The 25,560-nt window shown below is 43.1% G+C and overlaps 2 protein-coding genes across 3 annotated transcripts; both read right to left on the bottom strand.

Annotated features, from left to right (window-relative positions):
- mgab (MAX dimerization protein MGA b) lies at positions 1 to 18,255 on the bottom strand. Of its 2 annotated transcripts, none has more exons than XM_084001065.1 (22): positions 18,020 to 18,255; positions 14,793 to 16,012; positions 13,364 to 13,793; positions 13,023 to 13,119; positions 12,798 to 12,911; positions 12,582 to 12,707; positions 11,035 to 11,148; positions 10,505 to 10,853; positions 9,510 to 9,717; positions 9,189 to 9,423; positions 8,364 to 8,536; positions 8,037 to 8,232; positions 7,650 to 7,879; positions 6,540 to 6,785; positions 6,189 to 6,450; positions 5,180 to 5,826; positions 4,964 to 5,061; positions 4,839 to 4,866; positions 4,526 to 4,672; positions 2,838 to 2,949; positions 2,090 to 2,686; positions 1 to 2,002 (listed from the first exon to the last, which is right to left on the bottom strand). In XM_084001065.1, the coding sequence occupies exons 2-22, from the start codon at positions 15,977 to 15,979 to the stop codon at positions 1,152 to 1,154; spliced, it is 6,447 nt and encodes a 2,148-aa protein (XP_083857191.1). In that variant the 5' UTR covers positions 15,980 to 16,012; positions 18,020 to 18,255; the 3' UTR covers positions 1 to 1,151. The 2 variants fall into 2 exon arrangements, with proteins under 2 accessions (XP_083857191.1, XP_083857192.1); XM_084001066.1 differs by having other exon boundaries at positions 8,364 to 8,497.
- Positions 18,256 to 23,553: 5,298 nt separating this feature from the next.
- ora6 (olfactory receptor class A related 6) lies at positions 23,554 to 24,480 on the bottom strand (the record flags this gene model as incomplete). The annotated part of the gene is made up of 1 exon (XM_084000790.1): positions 23,554 to 24,480. The coding sequence occupies one exon, from the start codon at positions 24,478 to 24,480 to the stop codon at positions 23,554 to 23,556; it is 927 nt and encodes a 308-aa protein (XP_083856916.1).
- Positions 24,481 to 25,560: the final 1,080 nt, after the last annotated feature.

Here is a 25,560-nt window from a genome sequence, read left to right as displayed (position 1 = left end):
TTTAATGATTTTTTAAAACAATATGTAATTTCTCTTCATGGTGACAGTAATGTTTCTTCCTGAGGAATGCTGTTAGATTTCTATTTCCAGCGCTTAATGCTGTGTCAAGAACATGAAATGCCTGTTTTTGACTGGACTGCAGGGTGCTGTGGTAAATGCTAGTAGACTTTATTGATTTCAAAAGCCACATGATTTTTCACATTTTCATCTTAACTGAAGTAAGAGGAACAACCAGTGTCTCAAAAATCCTCCACAACAAAAATATATTGCAATTAAAAAAGGAGATACAATATTTACAGGTATATTTCTTTTAGATACATGGCTAACAGCTTTGATTCTGATTACTTGCTTATTGAACGAACCCCCAAAGTACAAATCATTACTGTCACTATACAAACACATACTAAAACAAAACATAAAGTGCTACAAAATGTTTTTCACCGAGTTAGTGACAAAAAACAAACGACAACAAAAAAAAACAATCTACTGAGGAATTATTCATCAAACTAGCTCTTGAAAAAAATAGGACAAATGTTAACGCTTACATTTTACAGAGTTAATGGAGCAGTGTGTTGTCGGACCCTTTCCAGGATAGAGATATTTTACTTACCCTGCAAGGCTCAACAAATTCAATTAACGTAATCTGTACAGTTTATTTTCATTTGCATAAAACAGATTAGTAATAAATGACTTCAACAAAAACATGATTTGAATAAATCTGAACAAGAAATGAATATGAATGATGTAGGCGACATTCAAGCAAGGAAACATCAAAACTGACGGGGGAGTTAGCATAAATTTCATTCATACATTCAGCAGGTCACTTAATGCTTTCTCTTATATCTTTATAGCAGAAAACAGCCTGTCTCTGTCGTACGAAAGGAGTCCACTGAGTTGCATGAGCTAATGTATATAGAAAAGAGCAGCTTCAAGTGTTTAACGGTGTCTCTGGTCCTTTGGGTTTACACACAGGCACATTTGGTGAGGCTTTCAATCACCTATGCTACTTGTTCACACTACACAAACTCCTCCACGTGAGTAAGACTGAAGAGGACGATGCTGGGACAGATGCAGCTGCCTCAGAGAGGTTTGAGGTTTCAGTGTGAGACTAACTGAGGTTAAACAATGTGCGCAACGGGAAGATATGAGAACTATTCATCCTCAAGCTCTGGGTCCAGTTCCTTTTCTATGTCTATCCAGGAGCGTTTCTTGGCACTGGGGAAGTCTTTTCCTAAAGAGCCGCGCGTTAATGGCCTCGATCTGGTTTTCCCCCCACGTGAAGCTGTTGCTGCATTAGGTTCAGGGCTTTTAAAATTGCACACAGGTCTGAAAGGTTTGTCCTCGTTGGATTTCGATGAGCCGCTCCCTCCATGTGCGGGCGGCCGCCCCGGGCCGGCCCTGGTCTTCGGGGGCCTTCCCCTGGGCCGCTTCACCGGTACGGGGTTCTCTGTTGCATCGCCGACGGTCTCTGCCGTGGCCTCGGCTTCTGTTTCTGTTGGTTCACCTTCCCTGTTTTTTCCTGCCACAGCTCGACCTTTGTTTTTACCCTCAGATCGAAGATGTTTCCATGGCGGCCTGCCCCTGCGGCGGCCCATGGTGGGAGGGTTACGGTTGGGTTGAGTGATGGCTGAATTAGAAGCCTTTTTCCTAAAGTTAAAATTCAAGCGGACGGCTGTCGGTGCTTTGTCGGAGCCGGCTGCCGTGCCCCCCTCCTGTTTCTTCTCGGCGGACGCTGAATGCTGATAGAGTGATTTAACAAAGCTGAGCGCAGACAGGGGGGCCGCTGTAGCTGAACACTCTGGATCAGAGCTAGATGGTTTAGTTTTGTCCTCCTCTACAATACAGCTGTTTTCAGATCCTGGCGGGTGTTGAGGTGCAGAACTGCTCTTATCCTGGCTCTCAGAGTCGACGTCAGAAGGCTGCGCGTTAGCTGCAGTGCTGACCTCTCCCTCTCCTGTCTTCTTGGCTTCCATATACGTCAGAGTGTAGAAGCCTTGACCGACTGCGAGAGGGGAAAAACACATATTTAATATCATAGCGACACATTGGATTGAGGTTATACTGAGGATGTGTTAATGTGGCTACTTACGTGGTTTCAGAGATGAGGGAAGTATGAGCCTGCCGGTTTTCGAGCGCATCAGAGGGAGAGTCATGGGCGGTGGAACGCACAGCTTTTGGAAAGTGGTTGCTGAGGTTACTTGTGAGGCTCCGTCCTGGGCTGCAGTGACCTGAGACGCAGCAGGGTCTGATGGGACCTGAGGCGCAGCAGCAGGGGCTGATGGGACCTGAGGCGCAGCAGCAGGGGCTGATGGGACCCGAGTCTGGGCGGCCTGTGCCGGAGCCTCGGGTGCCTCCTGATGCTGCTCTGGTTGTGGTTTCTGTGTGGGCGGGCACACAGGTGTGTGGACGCTGGATTGGTTCCTCTGAGGATTAGGCTGTAGCTGGGGCTGTAGCTGGGGCTTCACCTGGTGTCCGTTGTTTTGGGCTGCAGCTTTAGCGAGGCAGAAGTCGGGCTGTAGCAGGGGTGGGGGCTTGGCCGTGGGCTGTGGGGCGTTGGCCTGCAGGTAAGCGGCTCTGGACTGCAGCAGATTGGAAAAGATAGGTCTCCACTTCATCGCCTGCTCTCTCATCTTCTGCTTTTTGCAGATGTCCATCAGCTTGTGCTTTATCAGAATCTCTGGCTTTCCTAAAAGAGGAGACATTTCAGACAAAAGAGAATTCAGTGAGGGCAGCTTCAGACACCGTGTGCACACACATCACTCAATCAGTTCTTCCAGACGTGAGCGGCTGCATTTTATTCCTCCAGTTCAACATGCAGCAAGACAAACTGTTCATACCAGACAGACGAGAGAGCTCCTTCAGATACACTGACTGTGTGTCAGTCAGCTTCTTCTTCTTCTGCTCCAGACACTTGGAGGTCTCGACCAGATTCTGGATTTCTTTTAGAGCCTGCAGAAACAGGAAAACCCACATCAGATGGTTGTTTCAGCATGAACTTTATTAACAAAAACAAACACTCCTGCGCATGCGCTTAAGTCTCCCTACACAGAGCCATGAACTTCCCCGTCACTGACTTGCAGGTTGACATGCAAGACACCACTTGGTGTCCTCCAACATCGATCATCACATATGCCTATATGTAACATCTCCTTCCCTTTACCTATTGGGATCTAACAAACATTACCATATTATATATAACATATGGGCAGACATATGGACAGAAAAACTGTGAATGGATCAGAAGGTATAAATACTGAAGTGGGTGAACAGGGAGTTAGTGTGGACAGACATGTATTGATCCTGAACATGTGTTCAGGATACAACAATTTACACTCCCTACCCCAGCAAACCTGAACTGGATACAGTTAACCACATATGGCTGTTTGATAAAGACAACGTCGTTTTAGACCTTTTAAAAAACATGACAGTTGTTCTCGTATGTAGGAGAGAGGTAAGTTGAACAATTCAAAGTCTGTATGTGCAGTTACAACTGGTGAATAAAACTTGGTTCAAACAGGCTCTGAGATGTAATGAAGAATTATGTAAATTTTTTACATGTAAAAATTAAAAGTATGAACGTGCAGCAGCACAATTTCAACTCTCTGAAGCCATTCACAACAGCCTTAATTATCTTAAGTCCTTAAAACTACAGTCTTACTGGCGTACTGGCTTAGGCCCTGACTGAGGATCTGCATACATTTAAAATTAGGGATGTGCAATATTCTTTCTGCTGGTGTGAGGGGCTCATTGGGAACAGGTGATGTCACATACTTGCAGAGATACACAGTCAATACTATTTTTTCCCCCATCACTTAGAGGGATAGTTAAACATTTTGGCAAATTGGCCCATTGCCATAATCCCTATAGTTTTAGGAGTAGGTTCGTTACCTTTAATTGTCAGTGCAAGCAATTTTTAGAACTGATTAAATACACAATCCAACAACTCTAAAATGCTCTGGTGGACAAGTTGTGACCTGCACATTCACCACGCTATGAGATAATAATGGAACATTACGGGACAGAGTTGTTTTCAAGGTAAATGCAGAGACTGCTTGCCGAAAAACTGCCCGCGAAGGGAACGCGCATCAGCAGTTTTGCATGAATTTACCTCGAAAAAACTTATCTCATAGCGTGGTGAATGTGGAGGTCACAACTTGCCCACTAGAGCGTTTTGGAGTTGTTGGATTGTATATTTAATCAGTTCTAAAAATTGCTTGCATTGACAATTAAAGGTAAAGGTACTTTATTTGTCACATATACAGCTAGTACAGTGAAATAATTTCTCTGCATTTAACCCATCCCTGAGGAGCAGTGGGCAGCCACGGTGCAGCGCCCGGGGACCAACTCCAAATTATGAGCCAGTGCCTTTGGTCAGGGGCACTGACTGGAGGATCAGGCTAGCTGGCAACAAAAGGTAACAAACCTACTCCTAAAACTGAAGTGATTAAGGCAATGGGCCAATTTGCCGAAATGTTGAACTATCCCTTTAACTAGGAAAATGTTTTGAGCCTTATGTGGGACTGACCATGGTGAGAAGGTGGTGTCTGGGGGACCTGGGGTCACTCTTCAGGACAGTCTGGAGTTTGTCGAAGAGGCCCCGCTGTTCAGAGCGTCGCTGCCTTTCTACCACCGAGTGGTTGGTTCGCCTCTTTTTGTCGTCAACATTAACGTCCTGTGGAGGTGAACCATGTTCAAAACACACATTGTCCTGTATGTTAAACACATTATATCAGACTCAAGATTCAAACTCATTAACCCTCATGAAATGAAATAATCAGTGAATATGAATGTGAATATTAGACGTGTCAAAGTCATTTTAATAGAGGATGGTTCTGTACCTTGGTGCTCAGTTCATCACTGGAATCACTGAAGGTAAAGAAGAGGATAACACAATTAGAACTTAAACACATCCAAACCATACACATAGTTACACACCCCCTCTTTCTGAGCACACATGTCTTACCGAGCCTCCTGCAACATCCTCTTAACAGCTTCCCTCATTTTTGTGATGGCCATTTGTTGCCCTAGTTCCTCCACAGTCTCGATGTCTACTTGCTCCTCCTAAAGCAAACAAAGTGCAGTTTTTACAACTGTGACAATGACAACAATTATAGCAAACACATAATCATGTACTGAGTTTTGGTTTATGCTATATAATTTCACATAAAAGTAAACGTACATCTTCGTCACCACAGTAGTCTGAGGAGTCAGAGCTTTCTCCGTCTGAGGCGATATCCGGGTTGGACTCCACCTGCCTGCTGATGACTTCATCACTCTCGTCGGTCGGCGTCTTCTCAGTACACGCCAGCTCAGACGAGGAGCTGGGCTCCACCGACACGTTGCTGCACAGGTTTTTACCTTCGTTAAGAACTTCCAAACCAAGCCAATTAGCATCCAAATCAGCCTCACGGATAAAATTAAATAAAGCCTCTCTTGGTGGTACGGCTTTATCAACAGAAGAGATGTCTGTGGTGTTTACAGTTTCTGGTTTTCGTGCAACTCCGTCAGCCCCAGGCTTCGGGAGTTGGAACAGAGTGAAGCCCCCAGGCAAGGCCACTCCTGGTAGGTCCTGGGCTCCGGTGTTTTGGTTGGTTGGAGGGCAGATCCTGAATGAACAGGTCCCGCTGTGTCCAAGGAAGCTAGGGGTTTTTAGCGACTGGGAGACGGTGAGCGAGACAGGCGAGGACATGGAGCCGGCCTGGTAGGAACTGCCCGAGCGCAGTTGGCTAGAGATGAATGAACGGAGTGGGTTAAAGATGGAGAGGTTTTGTGCGACCTGTTGCAGGCTGGTGAATCCTTTCCTCAGATCGTCAGGCTGCAGCGGAGCTAAAGTAACAAAACAATGCAGAGGAGGGTGGTGAGACAAAGGAATAATTATTACAACATAAGACATCAAAAGAACGTCAATCTACAAAGCCAAATCCTGGGGAACCAAATACAAGGAGGTGTTTCCTTTGATTCTTTAATAATGGGAATTAAGACTATTAGCAGTGTTTTACTTAATGTTGATACAAACACAATGCTGCTTTTTTCTCACTCCGTGTTTATACCAGGAACTGATATGAAATGGGGAGAAAAACAAATGGAAGTGTGTGTGTGTGTCTGTTTATCACTTTTCTCACCTCTGGGAGGCAATCAGTTTAAAACTAAGTGCTTGTGCTATGGTCTAAGAACAGAGACAATCTTACCTAGTGCTGGTGTTTGTATCGTCAGATCAGTGGTTGGCTTTGCACTGATAATTGGAGGTACCACTGTGCCTGTGGCTTTTATCCGCAAGGCACTAGGAGTGTTGTTTTTTTGTGCGGGGTTTGGTTTCCGAGCGTCTTTATGAGCAATGTCGGCAGGAGCATGTAATCGGCCTGTAACGTATGCTGCGAGGCGGTTCGCTGGATGTAGAGATCCCATGCTCCCCAGCAGCAGCCTGGCCTGATTGTAACATTTGCCATTTACCTGTAAAAGAAAATAAATATGGTATAACTTAATAATGTCAGAATTACATTTTCAATTTCAAACACTTTCCTTTATTATTATTGCCTGACCTCTATGAGTCCAGATGCTTGGCAGTCAGCTGGTTTGGTGCTGGCGGTCAGTCTGCCAGCAGGTAAAACTCCACTCAGGAAAGGTGTGACTCCATACGTTATCGCTGGCTCCTCAGTTAGACCGTCCTCCTCCTGTTCTGCACTGATCTCTCCATCGAAGCTTTTATTGGTAAGATTTTCCTCATCACTGTCGTCAGATCTGTCCTCCTCACTATCACTGGCTTTTGATGGTTTACTAATGAGAACCTAAAAGAGCGGTGAGTACAGGAGATATGTTTTTAGTTTCAGTTATAAAACAAGGGCAAACACTAATTCAGAACATTTGTTGAAAACTTACAATATTCATTATTTTAATGACACTATTTTGGACTGATTAAGAAGTAAATCCAAAAATAAGCTAATAAGCCAGTAAGTAAATTACATGCTGCCTGTGTGAGATGCTGTGATCTAAATATTCTTGCCTATTTTTTATTTGCGCTGTGCTTGTGCAAGAATACACAAAGAAAAGACCTGTTGTTGTCACACTGACATCAGGTCAGCAATGTTGAACTAACCCTCTAGTGCTCTATGTCCAGGCTGAAGCTGAATATGACTCAGACATCAGTTGCTATGCTCACCAATCAACATCAACACCAACAATACAGCATTTACTAGAAACTCATCTTTCCAAATATCACAAGTAGATACTAGACTTAAAGGGATAGTTCAACATTTTGGCAAATTGGCCCATTGCCATAATCCCTATAGTTTTAGGAGTAGGTTTGTTACCTTTAATTGTCAGTGCAAGCTGTTTTTAGAACGGCGGAGCAGAGCCGTGAGCTGCTCAGAGCTACGCTAAGGAGGCTCATGGAATTTCTTGGTTTCCCTCATCAAGCTCATCAAATACACAATCCAACAACTCCCAAACGCTCTGGTGGACAAGTTGTGACCTGCACATTCACCGCGCTATGAAATAATAACAGAACGTTAAGAGACAGAGTTGTTTTAGGTAACGAACCTACTCCTAAAACTATAGGGATTATGGAAACGGGCCACTTTGCCAAAATGTTGAACTATCCCTTTAAACATGTAAACACACCCATGTGAACACACTACTTCTCAGTGACCTACCCTGTAGGTGACAATGGAACCACTGGGCTTCTGCATGAAGATCTTGGAGACTGGGCTGATGCGGTACGGTCCGATGTAGTAACGCTGAGACAACCTGTTCTGATTTATGCGCCGACATAAACTGTCCAGGACCATTTTGTGGTCCTTGTCCCACTGACACGCTGACTGGATCTGTACTTGCTTCCTTGCGTCTGCTTCACTGCCTGTAGATTCCTGACCGGACCCGTCAGCTGAGGGACACAAGAAATTAAGTCGTGCAGAGTGGGAAAATAAACACAACAACATGACAATAGAGATTTAAGTAGGTGTTTTCAGTGGCTGGTGGAAGTTTAACAGCACAAACACAACATGAACTTATGTCTAGAAAAACCTTGTTTTTTTCTTTACCTGGTTTTCTACTCTTAACAGTTCTGTAGTAGTGTCTTGGCTGGTCATCAGTGGTGGTCTTCTTCTGTTTTGTGTCAACTATCTTTGGCTCTATGGTAACTTCAGGAGGAGGCAAGCTGTTGAACTCTCTGACCCGTGCACACGTCATCATGCTCTCCAAATATCTATACACTGGATCCTTGTCCTCTTCTCTTATCTGAAACGATCGATTTCAATAATTTTGTAATTTTTGTTCAAATTAAAATTCAATTGCAAGAAGTGCCTAATGAACAAATAATTAAAAAAAAGAGATGTGGACAAGCATCCAACAAGAGAGAGCTTTCTTACCGGTGGTGTTGGATGAGCACGCGGTGCCTTGGGGCCCTTTGGAGGGAGTGGATTCTGAGAGGTTTTGGGGACAGAGAGCGGGTCTTGATCCACATCACGAATATCAAAGTTCCACAGTTTTTTTGAGTGGAAGCCTGGGTGAGGTTGGACCAGATGCACCACATTAGTCATAGCTGGAGGAGGGATAAAAGCATCTCATTAACAGTTCTGAGTTACTGGCGGTTGTGACCCAACTGAGCTGGAAACAGAAGCAAAAAACAGAAACAAATGCAGCAATCCAAAAGGCTAATATCGTATTTAAATCACTCACAGCCATACACTTAGACATCGGAATTGCAGAGACATTGCGGACCTTGGCACAAGCGCCTCGGTCCTGAGCACATCACTGTCGTGCTCAAATGACGTTAAACCACACCCTCAAGGATAATAAATAAAAAAATGTATTATCACAATATATTCATGTTGATGGAAGGGAACACCCTCTCAGCTAAGACAGGGCAGTTTACAGCATTAACTAAAACACGTTAATTTAATTGCTCTATAAATCCGACTTTGGCAGCTGACAGGAACACTCTACAGGAGGTTGATGTGGTTTGCTGATTTATTTTCATGAGTAAAATAATGTTTCTAAAAAATAAAAATAAAAATCCATGTTACCATGGAGATGGATACAACAACATGACATGGCAGAGAAATATTTTTAGTGGTGAGTAAGGCTTGCTGTCATGCTGATTTGAGCACGTTCTAAATTTCTTGATGACCAATCAGATTGTTTGGTCGGAACTACTTATAATAAAAAATTATATTAAAAAAAAAAGATCTTACAGTAAACAGGTTGGATCTGTTCTTTCTCCCCTGCAGAAGTGCGCTTGGTGATCTTGCGTTTGAAGCAGCCACATCCGAACATGCACTCAGGCCGTCGGCAGTGGAGTGGACCTCTGTTCAGTTGCTGGAGACTGGAGCACACACAACCTAGTCTGCAGAACTCCTGACCACATTCAGATCCCTCAACTGGATCCTTCGGATATTTGGGTGATTTTACGTTCGGCTTGTAAAACATCTGAAAAAAACAGAGGACATTTCACGTGACGCAAATCAAGTTATCTTTAAAGTTAGTTTTTTTTGCTTACACAATATATTCCATACCTGTTTTGTCAAGATTACAGACAGGGCCACCGACACCCTGTCTGGGGTCAGCTGTGTTCTGTCCAGACCCTTGTTCAAGGCTGAAAACTCCATCTGCAAGATATTGGTCTGCCCCTTGGTGAGGCCTGTGGGTCTGTGTGCCATCCACTGGCTCAGCCCAGGGCTCATGGCTGGTCTCTGGCCGACAGCTGGCTGGTACTGAGGTGATCTGAAGAGAGACCAAGCCAGAAAGAGAGTGGGGAGTGTGGGTGGGGTGTAAGAATTAGGTTGTATGTGTATCACATGCTTGTTCAAAATGACCAAAATCATGTTGTCCAGATCTTCTGAGTTTAAAAAATATTGTAGCAAAAGATTGTTTACACCTGAAGTAAAACATACGCATTGAGTTGTCTGTTTTGATCTGATGTGTGGGTTTGAGTTGAGAAAAAAAGCAAAGCGTTTTTAAGACAGAATGAAGAAGGAATGTTGACATGGAAACCTATATATATATATATATATATATATATATATATATATATATAGGCATGTGCTCCTAAAGAAAAGGGCTTTTAGATTTCTAATATGCAAGTCCTCTCAAATTAAGCATGCTCCAACTCATGCAATCAGTAGCATCAAGTCCACACAACAAATGAGACCAAACCAAAACATAAGCTCAGTTTAAATACAGATTTGGCCTCTTAAAATAACAAACACAACTAATTTGTAAATTAACACGTGTTAAAAATCAATATAAAGTGTTAAAAGCTGAAACAAGAACAAAGGGCATTTGTTTAATTAAATGTGTTAAATTATGTTTTAAGTGGTAATTTTAGATTTAACTTCCTCAAGCTATTACTATATATTCTCTGTGTGGTTGCCAAGAATATCTATGTTTAAATATTACTTTTTTTATGGAAAAGTAAATAAAGTTAAATAAAGAAAATGAGAAAACCTCAGAGGTGAAAAAAGTTGAAAATCTAAAAAATAAGACGCATTTCAAACATGTCCTTTCTTACCTCTGTGAAGCAGTTGCCTGCTGGAAGGACTGAGCTGCAGCTTGAACAGGTGTTGCAGAGCTGGCCAGAGGAGGCGCCGATGAGGTCAGGGCAGAGTACAGCAGGGGTTTGTGGGAAAGGGGACAAGGTCTGCTGGCCCTCGATGTGAATCTGGAAGCAGTGTTTCGCTGCTTAAGTGCGCTGTCCAGGGTCTTCACGTAGCTTGAGCTTTTAGCAGGCAGCTGATAGGCCACTGAGCCCTCTGGGTTTGTGGAGAAGGCAGCAGCCCGTTCACTAATTTGCTGAGCTTCGCTTTCCAAGTACTCATCCAACATATTGCTACAGAAGGCAGATAGGTTCCTTTGTAATCCTTTTGGAGGGGAAGAATAAAAGGGACTTTAATTTATCAATGGGGAATAATAAATCAGACACAAATATATTCCACTGGTTTCAGTTCAGTTAATCTTTTGGTAATTAGAATGACTATACTAATCCCATTGCATGATAAAAGGAGACACTGCAGATACTACAACAAGACGAGAAAACCTCACCATCAGAGTCGGAAGAAGACGTTTCTTTCCTTTTTATGAACTTGTTTCTCCATCCTTTTATTTTTGTAATGTCGCTTGTCTTTCCTGTCCTGGAGATGAAGGGTAATCTCTTTTCTGTGAAGGAGGCACACTCTGTTAGCCTTCGGTTAAAGAGCACAGTACACACCGATTCAATGCTTCACAATTCTGCTTGAAGTGCTACTCTACAAACAGATTAGATTGCCATTTTACTCTCGTTGTTGAAAGGAAAACTATATTGAAGGATACTGTGTGTTTTCACAGACAGAAATAAAGTTGACATTGTGCTGCATTGGTTGATAGTAATAGCTATCCTCTGGGCAACAAGATTTAAACCATTATTAACCACTTCCTGTGGTTTTACTGTTTGTGTCTTCTGTGATTTTTTCGGGGTGTGTGTGTGTGTGTGTGTGTGGGGGGGGGGCAATTGTGTATCACTCACAGTAAATAACATTGTGGATGCCTGATTATGGCCGTGTTCAGGCCCAAAAACATGAGTGATACAATCACAAGTGGTAAGGCACACATCCACTGACTACTTGTGACTTCCGTGTGCAAATAAATGAGTCCTGTCTGATGTGTCTGTGTGTGTGTGTGGCCCAGGACACGGTTGTGTTGACACTGCTAAAACGGTGAGATCACATGAGGCCCAGACCTCTGACTGTGGTCTGAGTGATTGGATTTGAAAAGCGTCCTCAATATGTCTCTGTTCACACCTGTAGCTGTCATGTTAATACCACAACTGGACAGGGTCTGTGTTCTTATGCATAAGGAGGGGGAGGCTCACATCCTATTACACAAAAAGAAGGGGCATTCTGGGAACTACACAGTACCAGACCCCTCTGGCCAATTTGATGACAATTTCTGGCCCTCGTGCTTGAAACACAGGCTGTACATTTCAAACCCTCCTCTGAGGATTATTTATAAACTAACAATTGACAATTTGACTGACAATCCACAGATGGAAGCATCATATTTCGATGTCAACACGTAAAGGCTACCTTGTAAATGTGCTGTCTAATTTAAGGGAAATGAGAGGGAGAGTCTAAAAATTGTACTGCAGGAGCAATAGTGGGAATAAAACACTTGTTCACATATGTACAGGGATTAAGGCATCTTCTGAAACAAAGTAGAAAGCATCAATGAGTAATGACAGAGAACTTATGTATGTAAATACTGTAAATACCAAAATTATAACTCCAAACATTACAGTTATCTCTACAAATGCACTCAGAAACTAAGTGTGTTTTGATTCGTCCTTCTGTGCACCATCTTTCAAGTTCAATAAGTTGAGCCTTGAAGTGTGAAGGGGAAAGTCCCTCCTTTCAGTAACACTTAAGAGTTCAACTTAATTTCTTGAACATTACTCAGTCACATTTCCCGAGAGGACCAGCCTATCTGAAACAGTAAACTCTACGCTACATCTTGATATTAATTGCTTTTTTTAATTATGACTACACTGTCACCATCACAAATTGAAAAATATACTTTAAAGCGTGCATGCACTGCCAACGATCAGTTCTGCTTACCAGCAGGAGACAAAGCTGTGGCATCACATTGCTCTGGTTGTGCGATTGGAGGCAAAGGCAGAGAAACCCCCAGATACTTCAGGTCAATGGACTTGTTCAGGTCTATGGAGCTCAGCTTTAAACCCACTACAAAAGGGAGAAAAAATGAGTAAAGGCAGAGCATATTCACATCACATTTTTATTATTCTTATTATTCATTATTTATATGAGTCTCACCTTCCTGCAGCACGGGATGGATGACCTGTCTGTGTCTGAGAACTCCGAGATCCTGCAGCAGGATCGCCTCCAGGTGTGAAATCTTTTCCTCTACAGTCTCTGTGATCACCTCCACTGAAACACCACAGACGAGATGCCATTTGCTTCATTGTAAGGAAGGAAATTACAACTAGTCTACAACAGAATAATAAAGGTTCAACACCCAAAACAGTACCTGTACCTTACCTGTTTGTGTTAGCTGCTTTAGAGACACTGGGGAAACTGGAGACACAGGTGTTGGAGAGCTGGCCGGCCTGTTCCTGACATGAACATCAAGAGCTTCCTGTGACACAAAACAAGATTACAGCCTATATACTTTACAAGACTTTCAGCACAGTGTCCTCAAAACCATCCTGTCACACAGCAGCAAATACCATTTTAGGAATTCTGTGAAAACTGAAGTGGCTTATTTGACATGCAGTGGATCACTGGAGGAGGTACCATATGTATTAATGGAAACAAACCCAGTGGGGAGGTGCTGATATGTTGCTGGGCATTCTTAGCAGTAATAATTTGCAGTATTTTACCTTGGAGGTGAATGAGACAAACAGCAGGCCCTCTACATCATCCAGCTCCGGTTGCAAAGACACGGTCAGTGATGGGCTGTGGGTTACTTTGGGAGAGGCGGCGGCAGCAGCAGCTTTCCACTCTTTTCCCCGGGAATTTGCCCAATGCCTGTTAATCCTCTTCCTCTTTTTGCGGATCCATGGCGATGTCTTTGGGGTAGACGTTGTGGAGGTAGGAGTGGTGGGTATGGCTTTTGGTGTGTGGTTTTCTTCCTTAGGTTCCACAAGTGGACGATCTTGGACGAGCACGAGCTCGCCAAGAGCATGCTTTCCCCTTATGCATGGGACATAGGTTTCCTCGTTACTGGCAGGAGTAGACATTATGGGCTTCAGGACCAGTCTAGTTGCTTGCACATTTGAGAGAGGAGCAGGAACGATATGATTCTTCATGCTGTGAGACACATAAAAGGGAATAGTTTATTACATACTTAGCACATAAAGTGTGAAAAGGACTTAATGTAGTCTTGTTCAAAACTATATTAAATTTGTAATGGCACAGCATGTAGCGATGATTATTTAACAAGATAATTCCTACAGTTTAATTGACACATATTTCCCTAATAACATCCATGTACTTGTCATTGCACAACACACTTAAATTTTAATATACGCATCTTCCAATTCTAAGCCTGATACTCCAGGGCTCCAGACTAACTTTTTTTTAACTAGGAGTACAGCGTACAGAGGACCCCATACTTAGTTTTTAGGAGCACAAGCAGAAAATATAGGGGCGCACAACATAAATCGCAAATCAAATATTCACATTTTCTTCTCATATATGATCCTCACATTCATTGGCCTGCCACCTGTAATGACAGTTTCTAGATTCTTTGAGTTGTCCCATCCATGTTTCACCAGTGTTTAAAATAAAGAGGCAAATTTACTGGTTGCACATGCACAAGGGGCAGTCTGGAGCCCTGTACTCTCAGTCGTAAACCTCCTCACATGCTATTACAAATCAATACAACATAACAGGCTTGCTGTAGCAACAAACAGTGCTTTTGGTCAAGTCAATTATTTCTTGGCATGAATGTAATTCATGGTCCTGGTCAAGACCGTCAAACTGATTTTAGCTGAAATGAAAAGTGATGTTTTGCAAACTACTTTAATCCGATGTGCTAATTTGTCTCATAACACACTTTTAAAATTCCAATCTCTAGGTTAAGGTTACTTAATTAATTTCATTATCTTCATTACAGTTTCCATCACTTATTACAAGAGTTGTAATTAGTTTAAAGCAGTGAATCTGAAAACCTTTTTAAACACCAACATAATCACATGCACATGCACATTTTCAAGCTGATGATATTGAAGCTCATGGTTACAAAAGTCCAACAACTTGTCACCTGTAAAATAAAGTGATCAGATGTGGAAAACATACAAAACTAACCTGAGATCGACAGCCTCCTCTTTGCTTTCATTTTCCTCTACAACGATTTTGCTTTCATTTTCCTCTACAGGGATGGGCTCGGTGACCGACTTCACCACGGGCCGAACCTCTGCAGTGACCCTCTGTAGCCGGGGGTTGTGCCCGTCCTCCCTGAAGCCTTTCGCAAAGGGATTGTAATTAATTTTCAGCTGCGTGACGCGAAAGTTCTGATAAGTTGTCACAGCCATAAATTCAGTCTGTGGAAAAGTGAAGATAATGCACTCCGGTCCGATGACCACGGGACAGTCAGGTGTGGGCGTGGCCCCTTCCGGGACGGGTATCACATGTAGCCGAGGAATGTAGCGATGCATGGAGTGAAGGATTATATGGCCGTCGCTGTCCCCGGTATTATTGGTCAGTTTGAGTTTGTAGAAAGACACCAAAGTTCCCATCCAGTCCGAGCCTTTGCAAGATAAGTAATGGTGGACGAAGGCCCGGACCACCCCAGTGGGCTCGTGCTCTGTCTGTCCTCCGACCTCCCACTGGGATTTGTTCCAGCGGTACTTGCGCTTGTCAAACGGAACTATAGACAGGACGAGACTGTACTGGCGGTCGGGGTCTAGGCCAGACAGGCGATATCGGCAGTAAGGGAACATGCGGCGCCCCTGTTTAGTGAGAATCATCTCGGTTCCACAGCCATGGAACTGCTTCCACACATTGCTATTCTCCAGCGTGACCGTGATGCCCTTGAAGGTCAACGACGAAGGAAAGTCATTTACCGCGTCTGGGCAGCCAAACGTAGGAGATGGCACAAGAGTCAACGGTTGTAGTGTTTCTGGGAGGTTGACGAGGCTTGTCCTTGTGCAGTTTAAGGAGTCTGACGCTGATGCAATGTGTGAGGTAGCTGGACTTGCTTCAGCGGTCCCTTCCAAGGTAGTGGGTGATGTTACAGCAGCGGGCTTAGCTGGGCTGGCCTCAGCAGGTGAAGACAGAGCTGAGCTGCAGTCATTACTTGCCATGGAGACAGCTCTGTTCTCTATCACTGCCTCACCAGTGAAATTACTTATAGCGGTGGGGAAAGGAGGCGCCGAAGCAGGGATGGTCGTAGGAGGGACTGAGGGGAGGGCGTTTGTCAGGCTCCCCTTCTCGTCCTCCACTGCATGGGGGTCCTCCATGGATGTGAGCTCAGGGTCTGTAGCCGGCATCATCAACGGCTGCTGCTGCTCCACCTCATTTGATACCTAAGAGAAAATCATATAATAACAGTGTCATTTATGTAGTACAACTGTGTTAAAGTGGTACAACATGCATGACAGAGATATTGATCTAATCAGATGAGACAGAACATTGAAAAAAAAAAACACAATCAGAAAATGCAGACGAATGGTAACAGAAGTAAATGCAGCTCACTCAAGACTCAAAACACTGGCAGGTAAGAAAGCGCCACAAAAGATGAATCAAGAAATGTAAATGTTCTGAGTGATGAGTACAACCAGGAAATGTGCATCTCTACAGGTCAAAGACAATAAAATAATAGCACAATTTTCTTAAAATGTTACCTAGTTTAATTTGATCTTTCCCATTTAATCAAACACTTAAATCCTGCACTGAACCTGTGTACCTAACACTGTGAAGAGCTACTGACTTACACCAGCTTGTTGTAGCATCTGCATTAGATGCCAAGCTATATTTGGCTGCTGCGATAGACATGAAACCGCATTTTCTTTCTATGAATCAACTGAGGACATAAAATGACTCCAGTCAATATCAAAGCATTGTTTATATATCATACAAAATTCAAGTGCACCCAACCACTGGTCTCTCGAGTTGCTGCTGGCTCTGTGAGGGTTTTGTAAGCTGAAGAGCACCTGGGCCATATTTCAGGTTATCTGATCTGCATGATTTCATCGGACAGCTCATTGTGTCCAACAGGATTTCCAATAAGAATCAAACCATTTGCAGGGCAGTTTTCAGATAGGCCATACCCTTCTGAAAAATAAATTAGCTACTAATGGAGAAATTATCATTTATTTACAACCCTGGGCCATATGTGGTCCTTGCAGCAGCTGGTGATGACTTGCTCTAGCTTGTATGGATATGCAAAACGTGTTTCTAAGATGTATCTAACCAGGCAAGTTATATTGAACACGTTTAATTTCCACTAGGATTGTTCAAGGAATTGAAGAAACCTGTCCTTAATCGGTCTTTAAGTGTGACAGTGGAGTGTTTTGTAGACTATAAGAAAAGAAATATCAAAATAAAACTGTGAAATGCAAATACAGGTGCAACTGTTCTGAGCCTGAATACATTAAAAAGTGAATTTATTTGTGTTCTTTATACTATGAGAGTTTTTTGTGGGGTGGGGTGGGGGGTGTTGCTTACACCATCCCAATCTATCGCAATACATCATAATACTCACTCTCCTTCGGGCTATGAATCATATCGCCAAATCTTTGCCAATACACGCCCCTAATGTTTTGATATAATAACAATATCTGCAGCGGTGAATAATGATAATAGTAATAAAATATAAAACATTAAAAATAATAATAAAAAGAAAAAAACGCCCCTGGGGAAGAGAGAAACTAACCTCCACCTCCACCACTAAAATCATCATTATATCATTTGTATCAATTTTTTCCCTGACTTAACACGTGCACAAAATTTACGGTTACTTATGTTTCGTAGTTGTGAGGTGAGGTTTCACAGTTCCTCTGTTTAAGTGGACTTTGCCTTCGTGATGTGGTGGGCTGTGGGACCACTTTGGTGTGACTGACCAATAGCCTGCCTGCTCTCGCCCAGCTGGGGACATGGCTGAAGCGCTCGGACACAGGCCTGTATTTGACTGACTCTAAACAGACACTGTGGGCATCGTCTCCACGTTTTACGCCAAAATGAATCCATCCCCTTGGCTAAATAAAGTGACCCGCTTCCTCGTCGTCCTGCTGCTGCTGCTGCTGCTGCTCACACACTCACACCGACACACAGATGCGACCGTGTAAAAGGTGTTAATCGGCCAGACGACGCCTCAAATGAATGATTACCTGTATGTTTACAACGCAACCCCCCCTCAGCTGTGCTCCGTCTAACTCTGCCCCCTCCTAAAGCACAAAGCCAGGTCAACAATTTAAGTTGTTTGACAACAGCTCCTCTTCCTCGCGCACCGGGGGGAGAGGGAGAGGAGAGGAAGGCCGTCCGCTCCTCCACTCACCAAGTTGGAAAAGTTGCAGGTTTCATTAACGCCTCACCTTTCACCGTCGGTCGAGCACCTCCCGGTCCACGGCGGCGACACAATAGCAACCGTCCCCCGGTGAAGTGAAACTCCAACTGTTGCTCCTCGTCGCCGCCGCTGAACGAGCCTCTCCGGATCCGTCGAACATAAACACAAACTGGCAAATGGAGGCCGAGAGCCACGCCACCGTGTGCTCGTATCGACCGACCCGAGCGTGCACGCAGTGGAGCCAAAGCGCATGCACAATATCACTCACTCACCCCCCACTTCCCCCACCCACCCACCCGCTCCTTCAATGGCGCGTGATTCCCGGGCCGCGAGGGAAGCGGGAGTCCACCATCCCGGTTAAAAAAAATTATTTATTTTTTTATTTTCGCTTGTTCCCACCTCGAGCGGAGTCCGCGCGCCGGCGAGGACAACTCTGAGCAAGTTTGCGCGAGACTGTTACAGACGTGTATAAAATCCCACGCGGAGACTTTCTCTTCCCTCGTCCTTTGTATTTCCTTCACTTCTTCTACCTTGTCGATCACACTCACATTCTCACCCTCTCTCTCACACACACACAAACACACTTCTCTCTGCCCCTCTCCCTCTCTCTCACACACACACATACACACACACACATCCGTGCTCTCGGGCTATGACGTCACACGTTCACCATGGCGGTTGGGCTCCAGTAGCCAATGCGCAAGCTCCCTGTGGAGGATTTTACCGGTCATCTTCTTCATCATGGTGTCAGAGGCCTGAACAGGGGGAAAAAACACGACCAAAACACACCGTAGATAATAAAAAAAAGAAAGAAAAAAAAGAAGTTAGTATGTAACATTAAGGAACCAGCTCTGCTTCCTGCTTCAGACTCCCCTGAGACTTGCATCACTGAGCTGTATCAATATCGTAATCAATACTACCTCACTTTACTGCAAACAATAGATTGTTTCTTTGGTTAAAAAAAAGGCAGCGAAACGTTGAAAGGTTGAAAGTGAAATAACCAAAAGCAAAACCATTTAGACTCTATTTAAATAGCAGCACAAAATAAAGTTGACCTAACGCCTTGCTGACACCAGAACAAAATGTTAAACAGGAAGTTGGAGGTCTTTGGTGATTGAGTGCTGTTTACTACTGGGAGCCACTATACTCCCAGTAATAGCCACTACTCAACAACATAAACTTTAGATTTGACAGTGAGTGTGTTTGTATCATGCACAAATAGCCTAAATAATTGAGAATAATTGGTTAAAATGTAGGCTACAGCTATCTAGCTATGCCTGCCTCATTAGCAAACAAATTTGATTAAATGTGTGGCAGCATGGACTCATCTGCTTTCTACAAATCCAAAAACACGTTTTTTGTGTTTGTTTATAAGATTTTCGACTGGAAGCATAGCCTATCACCCGGCCAGAGATGTCTACCCTTTACTGGCCTAGATATTCGGTGCCAAAAAAACATGCTCAACCAACCAAAAACACAAGGCTACATTCAGACTGCAGCTCCATTAAAAATGCACTGATTTTGAGACAGTTGCTACAATGTTGAGAAGGTGGCTCTGTGTCTGTGTCGGTGGCGAGAGGAAGGGGTGGGGTTATTATGATCTCAATAAACCAATCAATAAATAAATGAGGATGGATGTGAGTTATGCATCGCGACTGTTACATAGCCTGCCCTACATGATCGTCAAATTAGGCTACAATTTCCACCGAGTTGCCTATGAAATGCCATCTCTACAGCGTTTTTATTTCTTGCTGGTGCAATTAAAATAGCCTTAACAAACAACACGACTTTTCAAAAGACATTAGATGTCGGTGAAGGTACCTACAACCCAACGTAGCCCATTCATGTGAGAGGACGTGGCTTTATATCAAAACTAACACGTTACTGATGAGTGAACGAGGCGGGGTCTAACCGGACTAGGAAGTGGGAAAAGCCTCGGTGAACTGTCCGTTGCTTCCCACGTGGGGATCTCGTGGTGATGCGCTGCAGCCTGTCTCTACTCATTTTTAGCTCATCCTGAGTAGTGAAAATTCAGTCAGTGCAAAATTAAACCTTCTAAATGCTGTAAGGGAAACTCTGAATAGCTTTTATGTTTTAAATCAAGGCAGTGCGCAATTAATCTGATAGACACAACGACTCTCACATCACTTCAATATGGCTTTAATGTCCACCAGCAATTGTTCATGCACGAACACGCAGACAGATGGATTATTCTGCATACAGCATGCAATGTAAATCTTGCATTAAAGGAAGAAAAAAAAGGATATTAAAAGGATATTACGGTTATACATGACCTGAAAATATCAGAACTGATCACTGATCACTATGATATTCAAGTTGTTTTTTAGATGAGAAAACACCTCCCTTGGTCATTGTGATAGCTTTTACATTTTTGACCCACGCTTTTAGAGAACTGTCTTTTTCACAATTTCTTTTGACCTTGTAGATTTGGATGCTGTGTTTTCACTGTTGTATGTGACACAAATATGTTTGTATTGTGTTGAAATCTTGTTGAGACTTGCCAGGTCACTCTTATTAAAATGAAAAAAGGGTAAAATTATATATATATATATATATATATATCAGAGGTTGCGCTAGACTTTTTCGTCGCCGGTCATTTTGACTGACGGGGTCATAAAAATTCCGTCATAATCTATTTTTACCGGTCACTTTATTTATTTTTTTAAATGATAATAATGCCATATTCAATAGCATTCAATTTTAATTCATGTTTAATTCATATCAAGTCCAAACAAATTGAACAGAGAATGCTCCGGAGCAGAGTCGGCGTCAGAGCACATCTAACTGTGGGGTCAGTCAGTGAATGCGGGGGTCACTTTCTGCCACTCAACATCTAAATACAACGTAAATACCTGATGATGACATCAGTTTTCTGTCAACAATCAACATGCTAACCCATGTGTTATACCAAAACATCCAAAGGAGCACGTTTTCACATAGGCACCGCATAGTGCACCGGCGTTAGCTCTCTCTCTCTCTCTCTCTCTCTCTCTGTGCCTCTCATCTCTCTTTTACGCACGCAGCCATTGCGCATCACTGAAACAACTGAAGCTATAGACCACACAGCCAGATGCAGCACAAATTCAGACAGGACAAGACCCACTCAGCTTTACGTGTTATTATAAACAATGCCACGGCGGGCAGAATACATTAAAATAAGGTTTAACGTTACCTTTGGAAGAGTTGTGCGCGGCGAGTGTGTGAAACGGTGATGTCCTGCCCCCACCGCTCTACCTGTACCGAGACACACCGCTGTGTAGCTACAGCTACGTAACTTAACAACAGCTGACTACTGTCGGTCCCTCGGACACTGCAGCTGAATCTTGCCCGTTAAATCATTATCGACCGTCATATTTGCACTGACACGACTCCCATCAACATTTAATCCACTTGTAATGTTTGGAGTTTGAATACTGCGGGAAGCTTTCTGTCTTCTTCTCTGTTGTTGGTGTTTATGTGTGGCAGCGCTACAGCGCCACACACGCTCCACACAGGCCTGGGGTATGTACTACAGCGTTCTACTGAGCGCACCAGCCATCTGTGAGTTTTTTTTTTTTTTAATCTAATTCTCACCATTCTCATCATAGTGACTTTGAGACATTGTATATGTTTTATATCGTTATCCACCGCTCCATGTATTGATTATCCACCGGCTTCATTGTAAACAAATGCACATGGCCAGACGGCCATGGCTGTGAATTGCAATCTGTCAAAATGACGGATGGCCTCAAAATTTTTCCGTCACCGTTTAAAAAAAACGGTCAATGACGGAAAATATCCGGTTAACGCGACCCCTGATATATATATATATAGGCTATAGCCTATAGTACGTGTGTGTGTGTGTGTGTGTGTGTGTGTGTGTGTGTGTGTGTGTGTGTGTGTGTGTGTGTGTGCATTACATGATACATTCTTTGTTACAATAAAAAAAAAAGTATTTTAATAAATTAAGTATGCTACCCTCACCTTTGTCACCATATAAAAGCTTATTATCATAACCTTTGCTCTTCAATTTTTAGGTTGCGCATGGTTCATTGAATATCTGTATAGAGATGCCAGTGTTAAATCTCTTCATTAGGTGTGTCTTTGTTGTTTTACATATAACCATACAGTAGGCTATACTGACAGCTACCAAAATATGACATCACTGAGGCAAGATCAGCAGTGACAGCCCACACAATGAGAAGTGCACAAGCTTTGTATGGCCTTTGTGAGCTCTGCCACAACTGTCAAACCAGGTTTAAAATTACCATTAGCAGGCATAATATTAAATCTATTATCACCATATTAAAAGCAGTGTTAAGGGACATCTTAAACATTTAGATAGTGGATATCTAGTTTAACATACAGTGGTCTATATCTTGGGATTACATTCAAGGCCAAAATTAAGATATCAAGACAGAGAAAAATCATGACCAAGAGCAGCCAATCAGAGACACTCATCCTTCAGCTAGACCTCAGCAGTATTTTCTTTGGCATGCAGAGTAATTTTGGCAGCACAGGAGCCAAACGGGCTGTTTAAGAGTTCGCTAACGTGTAAAAAGTTATGTTGACATAGTCAGTGTATATATTTATCTGTAACAATATAACCCCACATTAGCAGAGCTTTGATATGAAATTGTTATCACTCAGATCTAAATAAACGTATCTAACTCAGTAGGTCATGATGACTAATATGGGACCGGTATATAAAAATGTTCACTTTCGACAAGAGCGGGTGAGTCTTTTGATGTTACGAAGCCTAACCACAAGTTTTATCCTGTTCTTGACTCATATCAAGACAGAATCACAATTAGGGTTTCTCTTCAACTCAGAGCAAGTCAAGTCAAGGGTCTGAATACTTTACATTTAATAGGACAAACTTCCCATAGATCACTTGAGTTCAGTGGCAGAAGCAGCTGCAAGCCTATCTTTACTGATTTTACATTCAAATGACAGAGTGGGAGGTGACTGGATAAAGTTATAAATCTGCAATGTAAACACGGCTCCTGTTGGTTTGTGCACAAGAGGGTTGTTCATTCACAGATACAGCTGTTGTGTTCAGAATTGCAATAAAAAAAACATGTGTGTGTGTCTGCATTTATCAGAGTGAAGCAGAGACTTGTTATGTCTTTAGTGTTTATTTTAGGTCACACTGCACCACATGAAATTCACTCACCCTCCTCCCACTGAAAGGCTGCAAAAGAGCCTCTCTTTATAGAAACAGTTGTTTTATTCTCAGGTTGTAACAGTGCCTTGGTGCTGTTGTCATTCAAAAGAGGCATTTGCTATACGTATAGGTGATTAAAAAAAAAAATTATAGAAAACTTTTGTGTGAAAATTAACTTATTTCATTTACTATAAGATGTAAATAAATACAAACTGTAATCTGTTTACTGTAGAAATACCTGAAAACAGCTCTGATCCCCCAAACCAGATAGTATTCATATTTTAGAAAAGTATTTTCAATGAAAAGCTTATCACCAAAACAAGACATGAACACATTTCCAAAAGACATTTTCTGTTAGAGAATCTGACAAGTCTGGCTTGAAGAAAAGATTGTAATTACCTCTTTAAACAGTTCTTGAGGGAGAACAGGTTATTCCCTATCCCGTACACATAAGGGCTGATGGACGTATAGGAAATTGAGATAAAGAACTCCATTTCAGCCCAAAGAGGAAAGTCAGTGGGACTGAAAGTCAGCTCAAAGATCAGATAGAGAGTCCAATCTACCTGGAACAACCCCATGGCGGCCAGCACGGCCACCGTGCTCCGCTGAAGCCCCAGACCCTTCCTCTTGTTCCTGCCGAAGTGGCTCGACCCACTCACACTCACCACCGGCGTCACTGTCCTCCGTTGGTTCCACAGCACCGTGATGATGAGGGAGCTGGTGGCTGTGACGATGATCAGAGGCAGCATGTTGCAGATCAGGAGGAAAGAGTATTTGTAGAAGCGGTTGAAGAAGGGACAAAAGGTTTTACTACAATGGAAGAAGTCTGGAGGGCAGCCGACTGTGTTTCTCGTAGTGTTTCCACCAGGGCTTTGCAGGTTGATGACAAAAATGGGGAAGCTGAGCAGGACGGAGATCATCACGCAAACCCCGCTCACCATCCAGGCTGACCTGATGCTGTCCATGCAGATTGGGAGGTTGACCCTCTTACTGGCGTCTCTCAGCTTCTGGTAGCGGAAGATTGAGATGATGACGGTGAAGAGGATGCTGGCAGTTTCACCGAACAGAGTCAGAAACTTGAATGAACGACATGTCCAAATGTCAATGGCGATGGTGGAAGTCTCGGCGGCAATATCATAGATGTTCACGATGAGAATTTCCTCCAAGTTGGCCGCAGCCAGTCCCAGGAGAAACAACTCAAAGGACTTCACTCGACAGAACCTGGTCTGCATGATGGAAAGGATTAGAAATACATTACCCACAAGTCCAATGAAAGAAATGGGAGCTCTTAAGGCCAGGAGCGTGATAGACAGATCATCCATTATATTAAAAATAAATAATTAGCTACAGACCACACAAAAAAGTCACTTCTGTGTTCATGTCACAGACACAGAGAGATATGAATTACCACACCACTGACCAGCCTGCTTTGTTTTCAAGTTCTCTATACGGTGGCAGAAATCCTGATTGGTGATTGGCTGTGCTCATTATAGAGAAAGCAAAACAAGAGGATGCTGGAAACACTGAAGGGTGGGAGTCATTAAAGTTTTACCTCTGAGCTTTTGGAAGCTTCATCTTGAGACCAGCACTGTGTCTGATTTAAAGCAGGGACATGTTTTTCCACTGACTGACATCAACAAACACAATCCCTGCAAGAGCAAATTTATATCCTCTGACGCCTGTCCTCCACCCCATTTTCGTCATTTCGGGGGTTTAATTGGCACACTATATTTTGACTTACAATACACAACTGTGGCATGACAACAAATCAACTTAATGACATCTTTGTTAACATCCCCTCTATTACCCATTTGCAAGCCGTTAAGACATACATTTATTAGAGGACAGCTTGCTTAGAGCAGGAATACTAATACAAAAGGGCTGACCTTGAGAAACCCAGCAGTTGTACCACAATGGAGTGTATGCATAAGCATTATACAGTACAGTGCATATGCAGCTCACTGTTGTCAATGGTGTCTCTAGCTCTATATTGTTTGAAACTTCCTGATTTACACAAAGAGTGTGTGAGGAAAGACTGCACATCCTTGCAAATGTGGTCACTTAGTATGATGAGGCTTGGATGTCGTGCTGTAGGCTTTTCTGGTTAATCCCGCTCTCGTAAGGAGAGCAGATAAGTCAAGCAGTCACCTTTTCATATAGAGGGCCGAAAAAAACAATGTGTATGGGTGTGTCAATATGTCTTTGTGCGTATATGTATAGAGGACAAACAGAGGAAGAGACGTCAAAGAACAGGGGCTTGTGGACCCTGCTGTTGACACACAGGAACAGTTCATGTTCCAGCTTGTCTCTTTTCTCTTTTCATGCACTGTCTAGTTAGCAGCCATTCTCTTCAACCATCCTACGTCCTGATTCAGCTTAATTGTGAATCCCACAGTGTGTGT

This window comes from Trachurus trachurus (assembly GCF_905171665.1).
Source record: "Trachurus trachurus genome assembly, chromosome: 24".
NCBI classification, from domain to species: domain Eukaryota; kingdom Metazoa; phylum Chordata; class Actinopteri; order Carangiformes; family Carangidae; genus Trachurus; species Trachurus trachurus.
The sequence above is the reverse complement of the archived record's forward strand: the minus strand, read 5'-3'. Positions and strand labels throughout refer to the sequence as shown.